The following is a 23,047-nucleotide window of genomic DNA, read 5'->3' on the forward strand; positions in this document are numbered from 1 at the left end:
TTACTCGTTACTTTTTAAAAGTAACGTTGCCATGTATGTTCAAAAGTAAGGGATTGTTAATTGAATATGTTAAATTTAAGAAATGTTGAAAGCATTTTGACACGATGATCAATAAATGACGGAATTTAAGAACATTCAACTCAAACTTGCTATTAAACATAAATGACCATTTAAAATAAAAACACAATAGAAAGTATACAAATTTTTATATTTAGAAAAATTTCACTTTGTGTAAACTGCACACTATATTTGGGGCCAACAGAAGCCTTTTTGTGAAAGATAATTTAATCAAGCATAAACTATTAATATTAAGATATTGAAAACGTTCATAAGTGATTTAAAATGTTGAAATATATTAAGTACATTGTAAAAAAGTTTGGATCAAATTACGGTATAAAGGATCGGCACTTTGGGTGCATCATCCGAAAAATTCATTTTACCATAAAGTCCAATTATTAAAGTCCAATGCCATAAATTGTTATATCTTCAACTTTAGGGAAATATTTACTTAATTAGAGTGATCCAGAAATTTTACGACAATTCTTACTGTAAAAATTGCAATATATCAGATCTTTTGCTCCGTAACTTGTTTCGGTAAAAATGGATTTTAAGGTAAAACCAGATTTTTACAGAATGGTATTAAGGTAATGGATCTTATGGTAAGTACCGGCACCCTGGATTCCGCTACTTTTAGCCGAAATTTGATCCGGAATTTTTTGCAGTGTTGATTAGTTTTTAATTTTATAAACCAAAAATCAATTTTATGCTGAATTTTGGGCCAAAATTTTAACTCTAGTCTGATTGCGAAAATTATAAAAAAATTTCAATATTTTCTATGCAAATTATCTATTAGTATTTAGCTATTACCATATACTTAATATAAATCGCTATTACCATATCGCTCATGGCTGCAACAGTGGCACGACTAAAAAAACACGTGTTTTGGACTAAGAACAGGTGTAAATATGGAAATGCACATTCTTTTCAGCAGCAATACTAGCACAACTCATAATTCAACTTGAAGGTAATCTTCGTTTAAGCAAACTAAAGCATTTCTTATGCATTTTCCTTAGCAATGAAAACTTCAAACCAACTTATCTCAAAACATGAATTTTTGAGTTGTGCCGCTATTGCAGCTCATGAGTGACCTTATTTAACATAATTAGCTATTACCATATATGAAATGAAAATTGCATATATTTAACATAATTTATTCATTTTTTTTAACAATCTTCTGATTAAAAAACATTATATTTCAACATAAGTGGATTAGGCTTAAAATATAGCATGAACAATAAACACTGTGAAAAATAATACTTTTTTATTATAAAAAGTTAACATTCAGGTAAGCGATCAAATATTTAAAACAATTATCAAAAACTAACAAGATTCATAATGTGTAACATTTAAATTTACGCGATAATCATACAGTATTTTTTCATCTGAAGTAATCTCAGTGCATTCTTTTCATCTTCTGTTGGCGAACACTTTTAGTATGCTTTGCTAAAAAAGAAGAACAACTATTATTTACAGGAACAAAAAGGTACAATTAAATTCAAAATGAATGTATGATTTTGATTAAATCATTACGAAAGGGTGGAGCGATTTTTTTCTTCTTTCGATAATTTAAAACCTTAAAAGTTATATCTAGTATATTACCTTATTATACTTAAAAGTTATATATCTAGTATATAACCTTACTATACTTAAAAGTTATATCTAGTATATTACTTGTGAATTTTTCAATGCATCATCTTCGTCCTCCACAAAAGCCTTGATGTGAAATTTTACAAAAAGCAATAAAATTTTTAAAATTTCTGAAATTTTTAAAACTTGTTGAAAAACTACAAATTACCTCTCAAAAGTAGAGGAATGAACTATTAACATTTACGGTTCTTTTTATGATATATTGAAACTGTTCTCTTTAAAAAAAATATCACAAATATTTCTTATATTTTCTTTCTAACATACATTGATAAGTTTTTAAGAAAATTGAATCATTGTTCTAGTTTCCATTTAAACTGTCATTTTAAACAAATTATTTTTAAACCTTCATTATATCATACTTTTGTTTACAACTTATGACAAATTTTAAAATTATTTCTGAATAAATATTGAAAAAAATATCAATACGTTGAGAAAAAGAAAGTTATCAAATAAATTATTAAAATTAATACTCATAATATAACTGTATGGTGATACTAGTTCCATACAGAATAACACACTAAATTTCATTTCTGAAGGAATGAAATAACTGACTTAGATATTAAAATAATGAAAATACAGAAAAATAATTAAAGAAGCATAAAAAAAAATTATGAGTTCATTAAAAATATTAACTTATGTGTGATAAATATTTATGAACTAACGCATAATAACTCGCATATAAATGAATAAAACTGTAAATGAACAAAACTTTATGTATTTTTATTGCATGCATAGCAGTTAAAAATAATATAGTTTCTTTTAAGTTCCTTTCAGGTCACAGTTTGTAACAAAATTATTATTTGGTTTATATAAAATACATTTTTTGTAATATTTCTAAGAGAACTTATTATTTTAAAAAATAAATATGGTTTGTAAATTAACACTATCTAATTTAATTAACTATCGTTTGCGTATTTATGAGCATATTTCTTAATTTAGTATTTTTTATATCGATTATCATATCATTTGCTTTATTTTTAATCTTTTAAAAATTGATTTAGTTCAGTCTTAGTTTTGTTCTACAACTCGCAAGGCGAGCTTCTGTATGTTTTCAATCACTTTAAAGTGGACCTTTTCTTTAGAGGCAATAAATATTTCATTTTTATAATAGATATCTGTTAATTATTTATTTACATCAGCTAAGATAAAAGTTTCACTCAGAAAGTTGATGTAAATAGTGCTTATGATTCAATTTATTTGTTTGTTGTTATAAAATTTAAATTGTTGCATCAAGATTTATCGCAAAAATATTGAAATATTACCTTTAATTCCTCTATTATATGCAGCGACCAATAACTTTTAATGATGCCTTATATTTGATTCAAAGTTTTTTTAAGGAAAATTATAAGTGTAATTAAGGAATATTTTTAATATTCCATTTGGAAATAAAGTTAAAAAGTTTTCTTTTTGAGAAAGATTCAGAAAATGTATAGTAAGGGTAGAGGTTATAGAACACTTGATGGTATTGTACTTCCAAAGATAAAAAAATATGGATAATGTTTCAGCGCAATGAATTCATCTTATGATGCTACGTTTTTATGAAAAAGCGTTACGTTGGATGATAGCTTATAATTCCAATTATTAGAAAAGTAATGCTTTTAACATACCAATCAGGAACGTTTTCAATTGCATCGCATGTGTAGGAATCCAAGTTGAAAGCTGATCCGTACCCACAATTGAGAAGACGTGGTTTTTCATTAACACAAACAATCAATTTTTGGCAATTATTGGGATGAGGATATCTTGGGAATGGATAAAACTTAGATGAAAGACCAACAATCTTGTCTGGACATCTGAATCCGACAATAGCTGAAAAAAATCCAATGTATTTTATTTTCAAAGTTATTGCAAGTAATTAATTATATTTGAAAACCAAGGGGAAAAGCGATTTATATCCTCGAAAGCTGATTCAGATAAGAAACGACTTTAACAAGGTTTTTCGAACTTCTTTCGAGTAGGAAAATAAAAAAGTCGCAGCTTAAGTGCCTTTTACTTGAACAAAGCCATGATTTTAAACTGTATATGTCATCTTGCTGTAAAAAATTATCTGAGCTTTAGAACAGACTAATAACTAAAATATTTTAATACTTAATTAAATTATCTTAAAAATCGGAAATTTTTGGTGATATTTTTCCATGTAGATGAAATTATCAAAATCAATGACTTATTTCCCTTTTTTGCAAATTTTTATGAGCTCAGATAGTGCAGCACTGGAGTAAGTTTCTAAATATTAAAAATTAGACCACAAACGCTTTTCATTTTCTAAAAAATGTCGATCTTCTTCATATTGACTTTTTGCTCCATTTTCAGAATAAACATGGAGGGCACTAGCTAAAGATAGGCTAAACTTGACCTTATGGTCATGAATAACTATTGAAAACTCACATCAGTTCTAAAAATAGCATGTTACTCGCAAACAAGCATAATTTCATGCGGCTACAAGACTTTCGATTAACAGCCTTAAAGGTTTAAGATTGTTCAGAAGCCATCATACGACTGAAATGATTTACCGTAAGATCCCATTTCACCGTAAAATTTTAAGGACAAAAAAATCTGTTATACTGTAATTTTTACAGTTAAATATACTGTAAAATCACTGGAGTTTACGAATGCTGTACTCAGGATGCTAGTACTTTTTACAGTAATTTAATCCGAAATTGTTTACAGTGCATTGAATAACATACTTTTGAATAATGGGGAAAAATAAATGTCATGCAATACAAATCATTTACATCATATTATCACTAAATTACTTAATTTAGCAAAACAGCACATTTGATACTAAAACAGGATTTGTTAATAATGGAAAGAATGTGCACACACGCTTTAACATGCCCACAAAGATAGACATTTAGAAATCTGACCAGAAAAACTCATTTAAAAGGGAGAATATTTTTGTTAAAATCCAATTGATCTAAAAATAATTTGAAAGGTTTTAATTTATATTAAAAATTGTGAAAAAAAGTTCTGCGCCTAACTATAACAATAGCACGTAAATAGTTCCAAAATTTATATTTTGCTTTTACATCTGATTCTACTAACTTTTTGAAAACTCTTTTTTTTCCTTCACATTTTAGAAATATTTGAAAACAATTTTGAAAATATTTATTAGATGGGATACACGTAATAAAGAAAAATAATTCAATTGTATAATAAAGTATTTCAATATTAAATTTCACGTATATAATATGATTTGTATGATAAATACTTTAAATGACGCGTCAACTCAGTTACAATAAATTATTAGAATTTTTTAATGCGTTGCAATGCGTTGGAAAAATTGAAGTAAACAGTAATTAGACAATCAAAAGGACATGATATATTATGTCTAATTAATAATAATTCTATTACAAATATAGGTTAAAACTACTAAAAATATAGGCTAAATACTACTTAATTTATCATAAGTTTGTTAATTTTTATGCCTATTTTTATTTTTGATAACAATAATTAGTTATTTTAAAGTTCCTCTTTAGCTACAGTTCTTTTTTTTACCTCACGTGAATTTTTTCAAGCTACTAAATAAAATAACCCGTTTTTGTCTGTTACTGTTTCGATTTGTATTCTTCTTACACATATACGACGCCATTATAATATACAATTAAAGAATTGATTATTAACTTTATCAAAAACAGCAAAATTCACTATAAACTTTTCGGAAGTTTTCTTTAAAATCTATATTTTTCATGAATTATATTATGAATTATATTTAGGATAGTTATAGAATTTAGTGTTACACTACTTTCTGCTATTTTTGAGGTTCTACTTTTACAATGCTGCTAAAACATCAAGCCCAAGGCATGTTTCTGTAATATGCAATCATATTTTATAAAATTAAATACGAATTAATTTATGTTATTGAAAATTAAATAAAATTAAAAATAACTGAATAGTTTGAAAATATGAATTAGTATCAGCAAAAACGTTTTCCACACACTAGATTTTTCTTTCGGTCTGTTGTGGATTATTATTATAGCTTACTAGGTTGTATATTAGATTTTTCAAAATATCCTTCATAGTAGTACATCATTGATTATACATAGAAATATTTGTGTTTTAGAAGTATTATTTGTGTTAAAGTTTTCTGAGCACATAAATAAGACTATTTTGAACGTGTTACGTTTGTCTCACTATTTATTATATTAGTTTCTTTATTATGTACAGACTAATTGTACAAAGATTAAAAAAATTAAACAAACTTTTCTCATGACCTTAAAAAATTAAAATTAGAAAAATTTTTATTAGCTTATTTATCACCTGTTTTATCCATTGAAACATTAATTTTCAAACCTTTTGCGATACAATTGAAGAATAATTAAATTTGAAAAGCAATTTTTTTTTATTTAAATTTTTTTTTTTGGAAAACATTAGAGAAGCTAAAGCCTTGAAAGAAAAACATTAATAGGCAAATAAAGTAATAACGTCATTCTAATATACCTTCGCTATCACATCCTTTAATAATTAAATTTAAAATTCCATTAATTTTTTTTATTTAAATTTTTTTAGGAAAACATTAGAGAAGCTAAAACCCTGAAGGAAAAACATTAATAGGCGAATAAAGTAATAACATCATTCTAATATACCTTCGCTATCCGATCCTTTAATAATTAAATTTAAAATTCCATTAATTTTTTTTACTTAAATTTTTTTAGGAAAACATTAGAGAAGCTAAAACCTTGAAAGAAAAACATTAATAGGCAAGCAAATAAAGTAATAACGTCATTCTAATATACCTTCGCTATCACATCCTTTAATAATTAATTTTAAAATTCCATTAATTTTTTTTATTTAAATTTTTTTAGGAAAACATTATAGAAGCTAAAGCCTTGGAAGAAAAACATTAATAGGCAAATAAAGTAATAACGTCATTCTAATATACCTTCGCTATCACATCCTTTAATAATTAAATTTAAAATTCCATTAATTTTTTTTATTTAATTTTTTTTAGGAAAACATTAGAGAAGCTAAAACCTTGAAGGAAAAACATTAATACGCAATAAAGTAATGACGTTATTCTAAAATACCTTCGCTATCACATCCTTTCACTTCATCGGGCCATACACATGAATGAGATTCATCTTGGTAGGCAAGACCCTCTTCGCAGTCTGTTACATTTGCTTCACCCCAAGCACATCGAATGTAATGAGTACAGCTGTCGGAAGGAAAGATACCAAATTGGTAAGGACAGCCAGGGCTGCTAATGGGAGGTTCTGAAATTAGGAAACGATGTACATTAAGATTTATTTTTTACACTGAGAAAAAAGTATCGTCAAAACTACCAGAATATGGTAGAATTTGTCATATTTCTGGCTCTATGGGAAGACCAAAAAGCATGGTAATTATTATTGAAGAAATTTGGTTTATCTTTTGGTAAAATTAACATAAAGATATGTTTTTTTTTCTTCTCTTTGTTACTAGGTTGTAAATGTGGTAGAATTTGATGGTTTTATCATAATACCTTAGAGTATGGCATACGAACTATTTATTCCATAAAATTAAAAAATTTATGATTGCAATTAAAAATCGTTAAAAACATCGTTACTCTTGCAAAATATTGAAACCAAGACGAATTTTGTTTTCAGATGTTGTCGAGGNCATTTAAATTTCTGGAGCTCCCCAAGCAGATTATTATGGTTCAATTCATTTAAATTTTATCAATCACTTAAATTTCAGGATCTCCCCAAGCAGATTATTATAGTTCAATTCATTTATATTTCATCAATCATTTAAATTTCAGGAGCTCCCCAAGCGGATTATTATGGCTCAAGCGAAGACGGAGGTTGCCCGGAAGAGGGAGTGTTCGGCTGGGCACACGAAACAGCTTGTGATCAATACTACAAATGTACGAATGGAACATTCAGTCATGAACAATGTCCTAATGGATTAGTATTCGATGATAAAAATCCAGTTCATGATTTTTGTGCGTACTACTGGAAAGTGGACTGCGGAAAAAAGACTGTTGGTGTGTATCTTTTTATTACTTAAAAGGTAATCCAGAATTTAAAAATATTACTTTATAAAGCTTCACGAAAATTCGTAATGGTATATAGACGCTCTATGAAGTTAATTTTCAAACCTAAAAGTTTATTTCATTTAAAAATTTAATTAAAATTTTTTCTATTTTGTTGTGGTTATAATATGTTAATATGTGAAATACACAAGTGGGCGACCTTTGTGCTAGAATACGAACTAAGGTAGACAACGTTAAAGAGCACAAAAATATTATTAAAAGCAGACAGCTGTTTCGGATGCTCAAAGGGCAACCTTCATCAGTGCAACAGGCACTGTTGCACTGATGAAGGTTGCCCTTTGAGCATCCGAAACAGCTGTCTGCTTTTAATAATATTTTTGTGCTCTTTAACGTTGTCTACCTTAGTTCGTATTCTAGCACAAAGGTCGCCCACTTGTGTATTTCACATATTAACATATTATAACCACAACAAAATAGAAAAAATTTTAATTAAATTTTTAAATGAAATAAACTTTTAGGTTTGAAAATTAACTTCATAGAGCGTCTATATACCATTACGAATTTTCGTGAAGCTTTATAAAGTAATATTTTTAAATTCTGGATTACCTTTTAAGTAATAAAAAGATACACACCAACAGTCTTTTTTCCGCAGTCCACTTTCCAGTAGTACGCACAAAAATCATGAACTGGATTTTTATCATCGAATACTAATCCATTAGGACATTGTTCATGACTGAATGTTCCATTCGTACATTTATAGTATTGATCACAAGCTGTTTCGTGTGCCCAGCCGAACACTCCCTCTTCCGGACATCCTCCGTCTTCACTTGAACCATAATAATCTGCTTGGGGAGCTCCTGAAATTTAAATGATTGAAAAAAATTTAAATTTCTATTTTCTTTTCAAAATGTTAAAAAAGTAATATCTGATCATACAACACCAAACGAATGAAATAATTTTCAATCCTAGAATACAAAATATTAAAATTACATATTTTAACCACATTTGAGTAATATTAACTCTTATCTGAAAGTAGTATAAGTAAATCTAATTTAGCAGCACTTTATTTAACTTGATACATAAAATAATATATTTATTATTTATTTTAATTCATATTAAAAACGTATTTGTATTTTTTATCAACTTAGAAGCAGTTATTTCATTCATTTAATGTAATTACATATGCACACTATGTTACAGGAAGAAAACAATTCTGTTAAAATAATCATATTCTGTAAAAATAACATTTCTGATTAAAAAAAAAACATAATTCTGGTTAATGAAACCTAAGTATACTGTATTTAAACCATTCATTCTGTAATTGATCCGTTTATATGATAACTGTTGGCCGGTATAACGGTTTAACGAGAACTATTGAAATTATTATTCTTTTTAACACAAATTTAGTTAAAAATACGAAACTAAGAAGTGAATTTAATCGAATAAATGGTTTTCATGCTATTGTCTAAGGTATCATGATAAGTTTCCCAAATTTTATCACATATTATAAACATATACTTTTTTATTAATCTAATTCATTGCTAAAACGGTTTGATAAAAATTATCGAGCATTTCGGAGTTCTTGTAGAGCCAGACACTGTAAATTTTACCATATTCTGGTAATTTTGTCCATACGTTTTTTTCAGTGTATAACTACGAATGATGCAATTGATATATTTGATAAAACTACCTTGTAGCGATTGTTATAATTATCTGATGCTGATTTTTATTTAGTTTTAATAATTTATTTAGTTTTAATACTTAATTTAGAATACTAAATCGAACTTTTACGTCATGAAAATTATTAGTCATAATTGCAAATATAAAAGTAAATAATCATTAAGATCCTCAGAAATTCTAAAAATATTATTACTAGCATCATATATTTTGAAAAAGATGTATATTTATTTGAACAGAAAAAATAAATTGCACTCGAGATTTTGTTCAAAGAAAGAAATATGCAGATAAAAACTAAAAACCTATCATATTTAACTTTGAATAATGCACATAAAAAACTAAAAACCTCTTTTAACATTGAAGATTTAACCTGATATCAGTTGTTATTAGTGTTGATTAAGTCATTATTATGATTATTGCAATGTTTTAGTTACCAAGTATTTAATTCAACATTTTCTAGAAAAGTGAATCAACATCTTCTACTATTGCGAGGAAAATTATTTAAATGGCTCCAAGAATTACATAAAAACAATTTTAACAGATTTTATTGAATTTTACTTTGCCATTTTGTTTTAAGAAAAGCTTAAAATGTTAAATCTTATGTAGTTATCTCTTATACTTCTAGAAATGTTTTGTTTTAATATTGTGAAGAAAAAGATTATCACAGAGGAAAATGTGTTCAGTGTTTCAGCCCTAGTAAAAAAAATATAACTCGTATTTTAATTTCTATAAATACACGATTGAGTATTTTGAAACAATTGTAATAGTATTAATTTCTTTAAACTGGTAAAATGAATGCTTCAAATGCATGATGTGTTAAAGCAAGCATCTCATACCATATTAACCATACCATATTAACAGTAATCTGCGACATTAGTTTCAAATTACGGATAATGTACTAAAACCTGAACTACTTACTATAAGTCAGCATACAAAGAACTGAATAATTTTAATAAATTGCATAAATTGTTATTTTTAAATAAACAAATAACTTTACTAATTTTGGTTAAATGTTCTTTATTTATTTGAGAATAACGCATAATTTATATCAAAATCTATAAAGTTTTAATAAACAGATACTATTATTCTTATACACGCAGTTTAAGCATACACTGAGAAAAAAGTATGGTGAAAACTACCAGAATATGGTAAATTTTTCCATGTTTCTGGCTCTGTGGGAATACCAAAAGCTGGGTAATTTTAACCAAAGAGTTTTGGCAATTATTTTTCTAAAATTAAAAATAAAATATCGTTTTATAATCTGTTTTATAGCTTGATAAGTGTTGTAAAATTTGTTAAATTTATAGTGATACCTTAGAGTAGGGCATAAAACCGTTAGATTTGGTTAAATTTATTTTTACATTTTGTATTTTTACTAAATGTGTGGTACTAAGAACTATAATTTTGAAAATCAGTAACCCGCTTCCATATGAATGGAAATCTTTTCCTTGTGAATGATTTAAATACCGTGTATTTTTTTTACATAACTAGAATTATTTTTTTTTACCAGAAATGTCTTTACCACATAGTACGGTAATTTTAAGAAATTTTTTCGTGTAAAATAAAAAACAATTTCAATTAGCACATCTCTCAACTCGCTGAAGTCAAAAGTTATCCTTATAAACATTTCTACTAAAAATAAATCATAAATGTATATTACTTAATATTTCTATAGAAATCCAAATATTTACTGCTTCAAGCTCAGCTAAAAAGTAGTCGCCATAGAAATTATTTTTCACTTGCTTATGAAAATTAAAATCCTCCTATTTGTGATAACCTAAATTCTTCACATCGTTAAAACAAATTAAGAGTTCTTTGAAAAGAAATTTATTTTGGTGAATTTTGATTAAAATTTTGAATAAATTCTCCAACATTAGAAAGTAGTTTGATAAAAACAATTCAGTACAATTTGTTATGGGATGCTTCTCAACATCTAGAATGATAAAAACTTTTTTTTTAAATTTAAATTTTGAAGTTACTATGTTAAAGTAAAAAGTAAAACATGGTTTTTTTTTCCAGAGCTAATTCATTAGCAATCATCAACCTAATACTTGGAGTGCTCAAATTCTATTATTGCTGAACAACAAGTCAGTAGAATCACGCGGAGTAAAGTGGGTGCATGAGGAAAAGTAGGTATGTATATTAGAAAAAAAAAGAAACATTTATTTTCTCCTTTTAAATTGAGATAATTTGTATAATATTTTTATAAATATTGGGATTGCAACAAGCACTTTTATTTCAGTTTTAGAAACTGATAAAAAGTTTAATGTTTACGAACTATCTGTTTGTGATATACTTTTACATTATGTCAGTTTAAGCTGCTGAAGCAAACAAAATAAATAAGTTATGCTTCATATTTAATCGATATGAATCCAATGCATATAAATGCCTCAACTTTTTCGGTAAAATAAATTTAATAATTTGGTTTTAGAGCTTCCTTTAAGAAAAGCTTGATTTTATATGCGCTTTTACCCACCTGACCCTATAGTGCTAGATCAAATCATTACATCCCTTTAAAAATCAAAGCCCAAGATCAAATAACTAATCTTGACATCGATAGGAAGACAGCCACTACTCTCATCAGACTAAGAACAAAACATCATAAAAACATGAAAATTTCTACAGATAAGACTAGAAAATATCAAAACTGTGGCAACTGTCTTAATGTGGAACTGACACCATATCATGTTTTTAACTGCCCTGCAGTCGCTGCAGGCCTTCACCTCTTGAACTACCCCACAGAAGAGGATTTGTATTCTTTTAATGCCATAGAAATAACAAAAACTATTCAAGCACACCATGAAATATGATTCTATAGAGGATACGACACCAACCAACCAACCAACCAAATCATTACATTTCACAAAATATAACTGAACACCAATATTTTACAATTTCAGTAATATGGTACGCACATCCATTCTTAGGTTGTAAAATATGAACAATCATACTTTATGAGTATGATTCACGAATCCTGATTACGGCTTCGTAAATATGAATCAAACAACTGGTTAAAATTAATAAAAAATCTGAAACAATGCTTAATTAATATGAACTTGAATGAAACATTGATTATCATTTGACCCAATTAATTCGATTAAATCTGAATTAAATATATGTAAAAAAAATTAACCGAAAAAAAATATTTCCCATTTTTTTCTATAAGGGATATTTATGATCCACTTATTCTTTTAAACCATTGAAAGGATGTGGGAAATATTACTTCATTATTTTTTTAATGTCGGTGCTATTTTCACGTGTGAGTTATGCGTTTATTTATTTGATAATCTTTTATCGAGTTTATTTGTTGTTATAATCACAGAATTTATAAATTTTTAATCTATACTCGAGTTTATTTGTAGTTATAATTACAGAATTTTTAAATTTATAATCTCTTATCGAGTTTATTTATAGTAATGGTCACAGAATTTATAAATTTATAATCTTTTATCAAGTTTATTTAAAGTTACAGTCACGGAATTTATAAATTTATAATCTCTTATCGCGTTTATTTGTAGTTATAATTACAGAATTTATAAATTTATAATCTCTTATCAAGCTTATTTGTAGTTAGTCACGGAATTCACTAATTCATAATCTCTTGTCGGGTTTATTTGTAGTTATAGTTACAGAATTTATAAATTTATCGAATTCATTTGTAGTTATAATCACAGAATTTATGAATTTATGCTCTCTTATCTAGTTTATTTGTAGTTATAATTAAACTATTTATACATTTATAATCTCTTATCGTACAGACTTGATTAATTTATAATCTCTTATTGAGTTTATTTGTAGTTATAGTCACAGAATTTATAATCTCTTATCGAGTTTATTTGTAGTTATAATTACAGAATTTATAAATTTAAAATCTGTTATCAAGTTTATTTGTTGCTATAATCACAATATTTATAAATTTATAATCTCTAATCAAGTTTATTTGTAGTTATAATTGCAGAATTTATAAATTTGCAAAGATGCCAACTTGCTCCGGACGACAAATATATATTTTAAAGTAGTAGTTTATCAATCGTGATTCTTGGTTTAATAAATTCAATTTAGAAGATTTTTATCCACCACTATTTCTAAATAATTCGCAGGCTTATATTATTCACCACTTTATAGTTCTTATGTCATGCTATACCTTTTTAAAAAGGAAACAATAATAGTCAAATATTTGCAAAATTTAATTTGCTGTTATTTACAGTTTTTTTAATTATTTTGGCATGTCCGGAGCAGTTGGCATCTCTGAATTTATAATCTCTTTTCAAGCTTATTTGTAGTTATAGTTACAGACTTTATCAATTCATAATCTCTTATCGAGTTTATTTGTTGTTATAATCATAGAATTCATAAATTTAATTATTTATAAGTACTCAAGTTTATGCTTGTAGCCAATTTTTGGCAGTAGGTAAAATTTTGAAAATTCTTCTCACCTTCCCACAATAAAAAAGAAATTTAAAAAAAATAAATAAAAAAAAAGAAGATTTCAAAAATTAACTGAACTTTGGGTAAAAAGAATTCATTTCTTTTTACAATTAATTTCAACCCCAAAAACATTTTAATTTAATATTACTAGAAAAAAATACAGGTTTAAGGCATTTTGATAACATCGACCAATTACCATATTACTTAGTAATTTTTTTCCCACACTTTTTACGGAAATTAAGGCCAGTAAAAAAGGGATTATTAATAATGAGTACTTAAAATTATAACTTGACATAAATGTGTGCTTTTAGTAAATAATTCACGCATTTCTATAAAGTTTTAATTACCATTAAAAAAAGGTAAAAAGAAAGCGTTTTAAAATGTTATGTCAATGCTTTTATCCGCTCCTAGCCATTTTATTTCACAAAATCCATACATAGTGCCCATTTAAGTCTTTCTATAGATACAAAACTACAAACTGAATAAAACTGAATTGATCAAAAAAAAACTGGCTGCAATTTCATTATAAGAAAATATCTTAAAAATAAATTTTAAATTAAAAGATTTCATTAAGTAAAGAAATTATTTCATTAAATAAATGCCTTAATACTGATATTCAGAAATAAAAATATTTTCAGCAATAAAACGTTTTTTATATTATAGCTTATTGTAGATCACCGAGAGAATTAGCTGCCACTTCTTCATAATGTGGACTTGAACAAAAATATAAGCTTTGCGCTATGTTCTGAAAAACTAAAAGTATTTTTTTAACTTTATAGCAAAATAATTTAATGTGGCATCATACACGGAGAAAAAAATCTGGCAAAATCACTAATAATTCTGGTTAATAAAACCGAAATATGCCGTGTTTAAAAAATTTATTTGGTAATTGTTCCCTTCATATGGTAAAAGTTTTCCGGAAATTCTGGTTTTCAAAATTATAGTTCTTATTACCACGCATTTAGTAAAAAATGCAAAACTGGAAAATAAATTTAACCGAATGAATGGTTTCTATGCCATGCTAAGGTATAATGACAAAATTACCAAATTTTATCACAGTTATCAAATTTTATCATATATTATAAAAACCATATTTTATTTTCAATTTAGTTACGGAAGAAATAATGCACTTACTCACGAAATTCAACCACATTTATGTAAAGGCTCAATAAAAATTTTAACACAAGAGTCCGTATTTCTCAGCAAAACAATGGAGGCCATTTTCCGATGTGCTATATTATATTATATGTAACCCCCATAGCGTAGACTTTATTAATCAATTTTTATGAAATATACAGTGTGGGGTTATTTTATAAAATAAGTTTCAACAAAAAAATATTAGTTTTTGATGAAATGAAGAGATGGATACCAATTATCTTTTCCTTGTTTTTTTTTTTTCTATTTATTTAAATGAAATGAAAGGAAAGTTTAAATTGAAGTGATAAAGAAAGTTAAAAACAAGTTGAACTGGTGCAAAAGTGGGTCAATTACTTTCGAGGACATTTCAATTATTTTTTTCTTTTTCTTTTCAACTAACTGTGTATATTATAAATACTTTTGTTTTATAAATGAAGAAGAAAAACTTTCACTGTTCTTTAAATAAATTATTTTAATCTACTCAATAATATACAACTCTCCTTGATTTTAAATAATTTTCAAAACACTGTTTCTAATTTTAAGTCTATGACGAAAAGTATTTTCATTTTCCTTTGGTCGAATCAATCTATATTTTACACAAGGTTACTGATAATGTTTGTTAATTAACATGTAATTTGTTCATTTATCAATTTTTAAAACATATACTTTTTACCATTTTTTTTTAAATCTTTTATCTCTCACTTATCAGTGGGGAACTAATTTTTAACCAATTTAAGAAATATTTAAAAATATTTATGTATTCAAATGTTAAAACAGTACAAATTGTTAAGATGTTCGAAATATTTATGTTTCCATTAGGTAAGTTTCGAAGTTTAATGTACGCCGAAAGTTTTATATACTCACCCTGTGAAAACTAGATCAAATCACGATATAAAGTACCAGTATTTTGGTTGTATAATCCGTAAAATAACACTTTGGCGTAAATTCATTTTCACCATAAAATATTATACCGTAATTTCGACTGCAATATTTATTTAATTAGAGTGATTCGGTGATTTTGTGGTAATTATTACTGTAAAAATTACAGAATATCAGATCTTTTGTTTTGTAACATGTTCCAGTAAAAATGGATTTTACGGTAAAAAGTATCGTGTCGGTACTTTTTATAGTAATTTTATCCGGAATTTTTTACAGTACATCTGTAAGTAAAAACTGGGAGTGGATCCGGGATTCCAGAAATCACGTCAGTTTTTAATTCAATATGTATATTACGCGGAGAAAAAAATTCTAGTTAAATTACAGTGCAGTATAGTAAACACATTTCTGATAAAAAGAATTATTTCTGGTAATGAAATATAAAATATACGATATTTAAACCATTCTTTTTGGTAATTTTTTTCTTTCGTATGGTAACGGTTTATCGGAAATTCAAGTTTTCAATATTATAGTTTTAATTACTCTAACGAATGAATGAACAATTAAGCACAGGTTGCTTTAAAAAAACAATTCATAATATTTATAAAATCTGTAATTTTGGGTAAATGACAACGCAAACAAATCCGTTGTGAAAGGCAAATAGTGTAAAAAATGGAAGGAAGCTTAGAATATTGTTTAAGGTTTTAAATATTCACATAATAAATAAGAAGATAACAAAGTGAATGAATAGTTCCTTCCAGAGGATGAACACAAAATTTCCCAGTTAATCATAGCTTGATATTTTGAGTGTATAATAATTTCAAAATGATTCGAAGGTCACACAAAGAATTATTTTGAAAAATTTCATACTAAGTCTTGAAATGTAAAATTCGTTAAATAAAGAGAAAAAAAAATATTTTCTATTTTCTTCCTTATTTCGGGTACTATGTAGAATACTAAAAGATAGCACAGTTGAGAAATATCAATTTCTTTCTTTTTTATTGGTCCAGAAAATACGGAATTTGGTCTTTATGCTAATTCTACTCTCAGTTGAAGCTTTGTGGACCACACATTACCTGGGTGCTAATTTCAAATTTCTCTCGTCAAGATGCTTCTGAAACATTCGAATATCACTTTGGAATATCAATTTCTTCCAGAGAAACTTTGTCGTTTGAAATTTACACCGTACACTGTAAAAAATTCAGGGTAAATTTAAGGTATAAAGTACCTACACATTGGGTGCATCAACCTTAAAATCCATTTTACTGAAATTTTTCACAGTAATATTTATTTAATTAGAGTGATTCAGTAACTTTTACGGTAATTATTACTGTAAAAATTACAATATATCAGATTTTTGCTCCTTAACATGTTCTGGTAAAAATGGATTTTTTGGTAAAAAAAAAATACCGGCATCCTGAGCTCCGGTACTTTTTACCATAATTTGATCGGAATTTTTTACAGTGTTCTTCACCGAATAATCAATAGGTGTCGTCATAAAGAAAAGCTTCGGCCACTTTTCATCTGGATGATCTTCTTTCCAGGTTTTTTCTATACTTCAGAAATCCAATTTTGGCCCTCTCAAAAATCTGTGAAAGAACTTCTTATGGCCGTAAACGCCTTTCTAGTCATCCTACTTAATTATGTTGACATATGTTGCTTTTGTAATATGAAACTGAATAGTTGTCTTGTTCAGGAGGAGGTGTTTTGATCTCTCATAGCTCTTAAAGCCTTGCCCAGATTTGTTTTTGAATAGCTTAACCTCTCATACTTCTCTTTCACTGAACATTTCTGGCTGCTTTCAACGGCCATTTTTTTTTATCAACAAGAAAAAAGGGGGAAGAATTAATATCTTATTTTTGTAGACTTATGTTACTAGTTCAACACAAAAAATCTACACTATTAGTTTTAAATACAAACCGTAATACTTATGATTATGAGAGCCTCCGTTGGCTTTACATCTATTTGTCTGGCTCACTACTTAGACTCTTGAATTATTGAATATATTCTGCTTTTTGATTTATTTATTCTGCTTTTTGATTTCAATTTTCATCGTATTTTTACAAATAACACAATTGTATTGTTATTATATCATCGTAAATGAAATGTATGAACAAGCTTATTTATAATTATTTTTTAATATATTTTAATTCATTTGAAAGGTAAACACATTTCATAAAATAGTCTAACTTGAAATTAATGCTACCACATTTATATTTAATTCATAAATATAATTAAATTTATAATTATATTCCTTTTCCTTCATTTGATTATTTACATTTGAAGCCCTATCCCTTGTAAAGTTACTAACCATGTTAGAGCTATTTAAAATCACCAATAATGATAAGCTTTTCCTTCTCTAGGAAAAGAAAAGTACAGTGAGCAGACATGACTGTTCAACTTTGGTATGTAATAAGAATAAAGGTTTGTGATATGAATAAAGGTAATGTGAAAAAGAAGGAAAACACGTCTGCCTAGGCAATTTTTCGAACTCATAAAATGTCGCAAGATTTTTTAACCAGTATAATACTCTGTTGGAATGTTAATAACAGACATTTTTCCTCAAGTAACAAAACTATTCAGGAATGCCCTCTCCAAATGTAAAAATAAATAAATAAAAATTTGTAAAAAATAAATTTTTTGCAAATAATTTTCCGCTTCACTTATTAAGGATCAGGGTCAATATCGCGCGTGGCATTGACTGCCTGAATTTCAATTATTTCCGAGTTTGTCCTCGAAATCGGCTTTACAGATTTTGATTAATTAAGTTCTTGGTAAAAACCCCATTCTTAATCATGACTTAAAAATGTGACAACTTAGTGAAGGAAAGAAAATTTATGTACACCACAGTAGAGTATAATGTTTGACATTAGAACTTACAGTATTTCTTACTTCTGCAACGACAAATAAAAACGATACCACATATAATTATAAATTTATAATTTCGTTAAAATATATATATACGGTCAGTGTGCTTAAATGCGACACGATATGTCGTATTTAGGTCCAACTTGACTTTATATTGGATATATTCACCGAAAATGGCTTCATTATTTCGATTTCAGTTCTAAACGAATTTTTCCTTCGGAAATTGAATTATTACCTGTAACTTAAGTAAAGGTACATCACTGTCACTGTTAGAGCATTTTTGATACATTAAAGTTTACTACCTCTTAAATGCGACACTGATTGCGCCATGCATTTTTACAGTGTTTTTATTCACTTGATTTTGTGTCTCTAACAATGAAATCTTGCGATCAAAGATTCGAACTCCTATCAATTAGCTAAAATGCTCCATGCCCGATGACAATATAAGTTTATATCATTTCATGCTGAATGCAAGCAATATTTATCGCCTTTTTATCTCAAAATTCAGCTAATCAACAATCGAAATTCCGATCATTTTAATTCTAGCTAGAATAATTAAAATACAACTAAAGCATAACAAACATAAATTTGTGTACTTACATACACATATTTTTACATAAATTTAAATACATATATTACACTTAAAAAAAACTTTGCTTGTACATACACTGTATGTACATACGCATTTTCTTATGTTGTATGTCCTATCGCATTAGAATTTGTAGTGAAATCGAATATTGTATTATTTATAACAGCTAATAATAATAATATGTTATCGTACATTTTATTAGCTTGAAATCATGATTACATGTAATCATGATAAAATGTAATCACTTATTATTACTTATTACTACATAATTTGATGAATTGTTATCATGATAACAAATAATCTTATATTTTGATCACATGTAACCATAATTACCTCCAATTGTTTCTTGTTCTGACTAAATTTAATCATCACTAGATGTAATCAGAGATCATGGTTACTTGTAATCATAATTAATTGCAATTCCATTTACAAATAGTTTATTACATAGTAGTAATTACAGATGTCATCGATTGCTATAAATTAACAATTAACTCTAGGAAGGCTGCAGAGAGCAACGTGGCATTTCTGGACTTGAAACTGTAGCAATTAGGAGCACTTGAAAAATCAGTTAGCCCGTTGAAAATACTTTTAAATATAGGAAAATGAATCGAGTTATGTTCCAGAGATATGAAAATTTTTTGGTTGAATTAGTTTTTAAAGTAACTGAACAATGTCGCATTTAGGCACACTGACCATTTATTACAAGCTTATTGAAAATTCCGATTTTTGCTTATGTTACCACCATTTTGCAATGTATAAGAAAATAGAAAAATCTCTATTATTTTCTATTAAGCGTGCATTCTTTTTAGGCAATCAGCCCATATTCCTTTAGGCTTTTATAAAATGTACGAAGATTTTCTTAATCAGCCTGGATTTGTTTCTGCGTGATTGCAAAGACACTGCAAATCCGACACTTTAAATAGAGAAATATAATGAATCAGACTAATTGAACAATGATCAGATATTATCGAATTAGTCTAAAAGAATTTTTAGTCTTTGCAAACAGCCTGAAATACATCAGGCAAATGAAACAGTGGATGATGTATTTTCTTATTTGCCCATAAGTATGAGAGAAGAAAATACTGCAGACTTTCCACAATGAAAAATGACGTCTATTATTTGCAAAGAGTTAGATTTTCAAATTAGCCTACACATATACGTGGCCCTTTACTTTATTTTATATTACATTATTTTACAACCGGTGTTGAAGAGCAGACCCGATTCTGAGTTTACGACTATCAATGTTCAACTCCGTAACCTTGTAATTTTGAACCTAACCTAGAAAAAAAAGGAAACTCCTGGATCAAGCATTGGGGCAAACTAGCCTTCGTGGAGATTTTTCATGGGAATTAATACGCATTTGCATTACATGAAGATGAAAACAACGATAACTCACCACGGTTAGCCCGACCACATGAGGACTCGATCCCATGATCCACCAACCACTGAAAATATTTTATGTCAGAACTGTGGTTGGTGCAAGCTGGATGCATAATTCGTATCAACCAACCACCGCTGAGATTCGAACCTGGGGCACCTCATTGGAAGACGAACACTCTATCCCCCGAACTCTCATTTATAAAAAAAAAATTTCATCTGCTATCATTTTATTTTTTGCTATCTAGAAATTTTGACAAATTTCATGATGACAAATGTTTCGGAAAATCTTACGTATTTCATTAATCTACTCTTGATTTCAAAACTTTAATGTCTAACCTCAATTCAGCTATAAAATACAACTCAAAATGATACAAATGAATTTTCTTTACTGCTCCCAAGTTTGTTCGTAAAAATAAAATTGTTATATTTTAAATTTTTCCATCATTTTTTTGCTAAATTGAACGATATTTGGAAAAAAATTATATCAAGTACATCATGCGTTATTAATAGTTTTTAAACATCAATGCATGCGTTTATTTTATAAAGAAAAATTCAAAATAATTATTAATCACCTGGAATATTTAATATTTTTAAAAGAAAATTATTCTCTAACCTTCTATAAGCACCAGAAAATGAATAAAATGATTAAATATTTTAAAAGCGTTTAATTCGATTTTAAATATATAAATATATACAGCAAACAGATTGATGAAATTGACCACATACCTATGACCACTGATGTCCAAAATAGGAAGAGTATTCCACCTGTTATTCTAATCATGATTTCAGTTATATTACCACACAATTAAGAACGAGCGAAAAAATCTTTCCTCATAAAAAGTGAACGGGATCTCGTTGCCGATGGTCAACAACAGAGGGCGCTAGAGGCCGTCACGCTGTCTGATACACTTTCTTCGTTTTAAGGCCACGGTGAGCAGGTTTATTAGGCAAAGAACATAATACACACCAGACAAAACTAGTCTCGAAATGGACAATTGGAAGAATTATTTCGTGGCTATAAAATTTATAAGCTTTTCAAGAAAGAAAAAATCACCTAAATGTTTTTTTTTTCTCAGGGAAAGTGAGACTGGCGTTGAACTCAACTCCACTCAACTGTGCGTGACTGTCAAGTTGATGAAATTATGCTGCTGAGAGGTGAACGATCAACCGAAATGTAACACTTTCGAAAAGAAAACAATGATTTTTATTTTTAACTAGTTTGTTTGCTTTTATTACATTCTCTTTTTCTTTTCTTCCTATCTTAGTGTAGTAGAAGCCGTGATGGTTTATATGATGTCCTAAATAGCATTGTTGAGTTATTCTTCTTCTTTGGTAATAACAATATATAATGTGGAAAAATGACCGAAATAGTTACAGATCTTTCAGTCTTACTAACTGCCAATCGTTAGGCTTAAATTTTCTTATTGAAACTCATCATAACACTCGGTAGCTAGAAAAGTTATTTCTCCGGGAAATTAAAAGTGTGTATAATAATAACTAACGAAAACGTGAAGATTGTCAAATGAAGCTTTGTTCTCCCATTTATGTTCCTTATACGTCACGCATGCAATCATTTTCACCGAGAAAATAAAAAAAGACAAACATAATTGGTAGAATTGCAGAAGATTTCTGTTAAAAATTTTTATTGAAGGCAATGGCAAACGCTTTACTCTAGCAATAATGAATTTATTAGACGTTGGTATAGAATAATTACAAGCGACTAGATAAAATAGTTCGAACTTCAGTTCCAAACTTCCTTCCAATCGTGAATATTTTTTTAATTTTTCCTTCTGATTATTGCTACGACTTTCCCACTAAGATTATGAAAAATATCAGTGTAGGGAATACCGAGCAATGATCTTTAACCTTAAGAAGCAAATTTAAAGATTACTGGGCAATGGCATCTGTGTGTTGAGAAAATCTTTAATATGTTGGGACTACCCTTAACCTTAAACATCTGTGAAGAGAAAACCTGCAGTGACCCCTCACCTCAAAAAAATAAATTAAGAGAATACCTAATAAACGTAAACCTGGCAACGGCCCTCTCATTGCCCTACTTAAATCTAGCTGTAATTAATAATAAACAGAGATTAAATGTTATAAACAAGTATTTTTTTAAATGATATGAAAAGGCAAATTTCTCCAGAAATATTTGTCCGTTGTTCCTACAACTAATGTTTTTTGAAGTTAAAACCCACTGCTCGACATTCTTTACTTAGATATTTTTTTTCTAAGCATAATCCACTTTCATAAGGAGGGAGCTTGGAATTGAAGAGTGTACCACTCGATTTAGTCGTTCGTAAATAATTCATATCTGCGCTGTTTGTACAGTACAGAACCCGTTATTCGGAAATCAGAAAACCGGAAAACAAGAAACCGGAACGAAATTCAATAAATTTTCCCTCCATTTTTTG

General features: G+C 27.6%; 1 protein-coding gene across 1 annotated transcript; it reads right to left on the reverse strand.

Moving 5' to 3' along the window:
- Window positions 1-1,304: 1,304 nt before the first annotated feature.
- LOC107455715 (protein obstructor-E) lies at window positions 1,305-21,519 on the reverse strand. Its single transcript, XM_043047077.2, has 5 exons — window positions 21,360-21,519; window positions 8,311-8,535; window positions 6,732-6,917; window positions 3,315-3,516; window positions 1,305-1,503 (listed from the first exon to the last, which is right to left on the reverse strand). The coding sequence occupies exons 1-5, from the start codon at window positions 21,412-21,414 to the stop codon at window positions 1,491-1,493; spliced, it is 681 nt and encodes a 226-aa protein (XP_042903011.1). The 5' UTR covers window positions 21,415-21,519; the 3' UTR covers window positions 1,305-1,490.
- Window positions 21,520-23,047: the final 1,528 nt, after the last annotated feature.

This window comes from Parasteatoda tepidariorum, chromosome 1 (genome assembly GCF_043381705.1).
Source record: "Parasteatoda tepidariorum isolate YZ-2023 chromosome 1, CAS_Ptep_4.0, whole genome shotgun sequence".
Classification (NCBI taxonomy): domain Eukaryota; kingdom Metazoa; phylum Arthropoda; class Arachnida; order Araneae; family Theridiidae; genus Parasteatoda; species Parasteatoda tepidariorum.

Excerpts from the sequence above, each read along its gene's own strand:
- LOC107455715 (XM_043047077.2), bottom strand. The coding sequence starts at position 21,414 with ATGATTAGAATAACAGGTGGAATACTCTTCCTATTTTGGACATCAGTG. Across the intron at positions 8,536-21,359 it reads TTGGACATCAGTGGTCATAG|GAGCTCCCCAAGCAGATTAT; the intron begins GTATGTGGTCAA and ends TTTAAATTTCAG. Across the intron at positions 3,517-6,731 it reads GAAAGGATGTGATAGCGAAG|CTATTGTCGGATTCAGATGT; the intron begins GTATTTTAGAAT and ends GATTTTTTTCAG.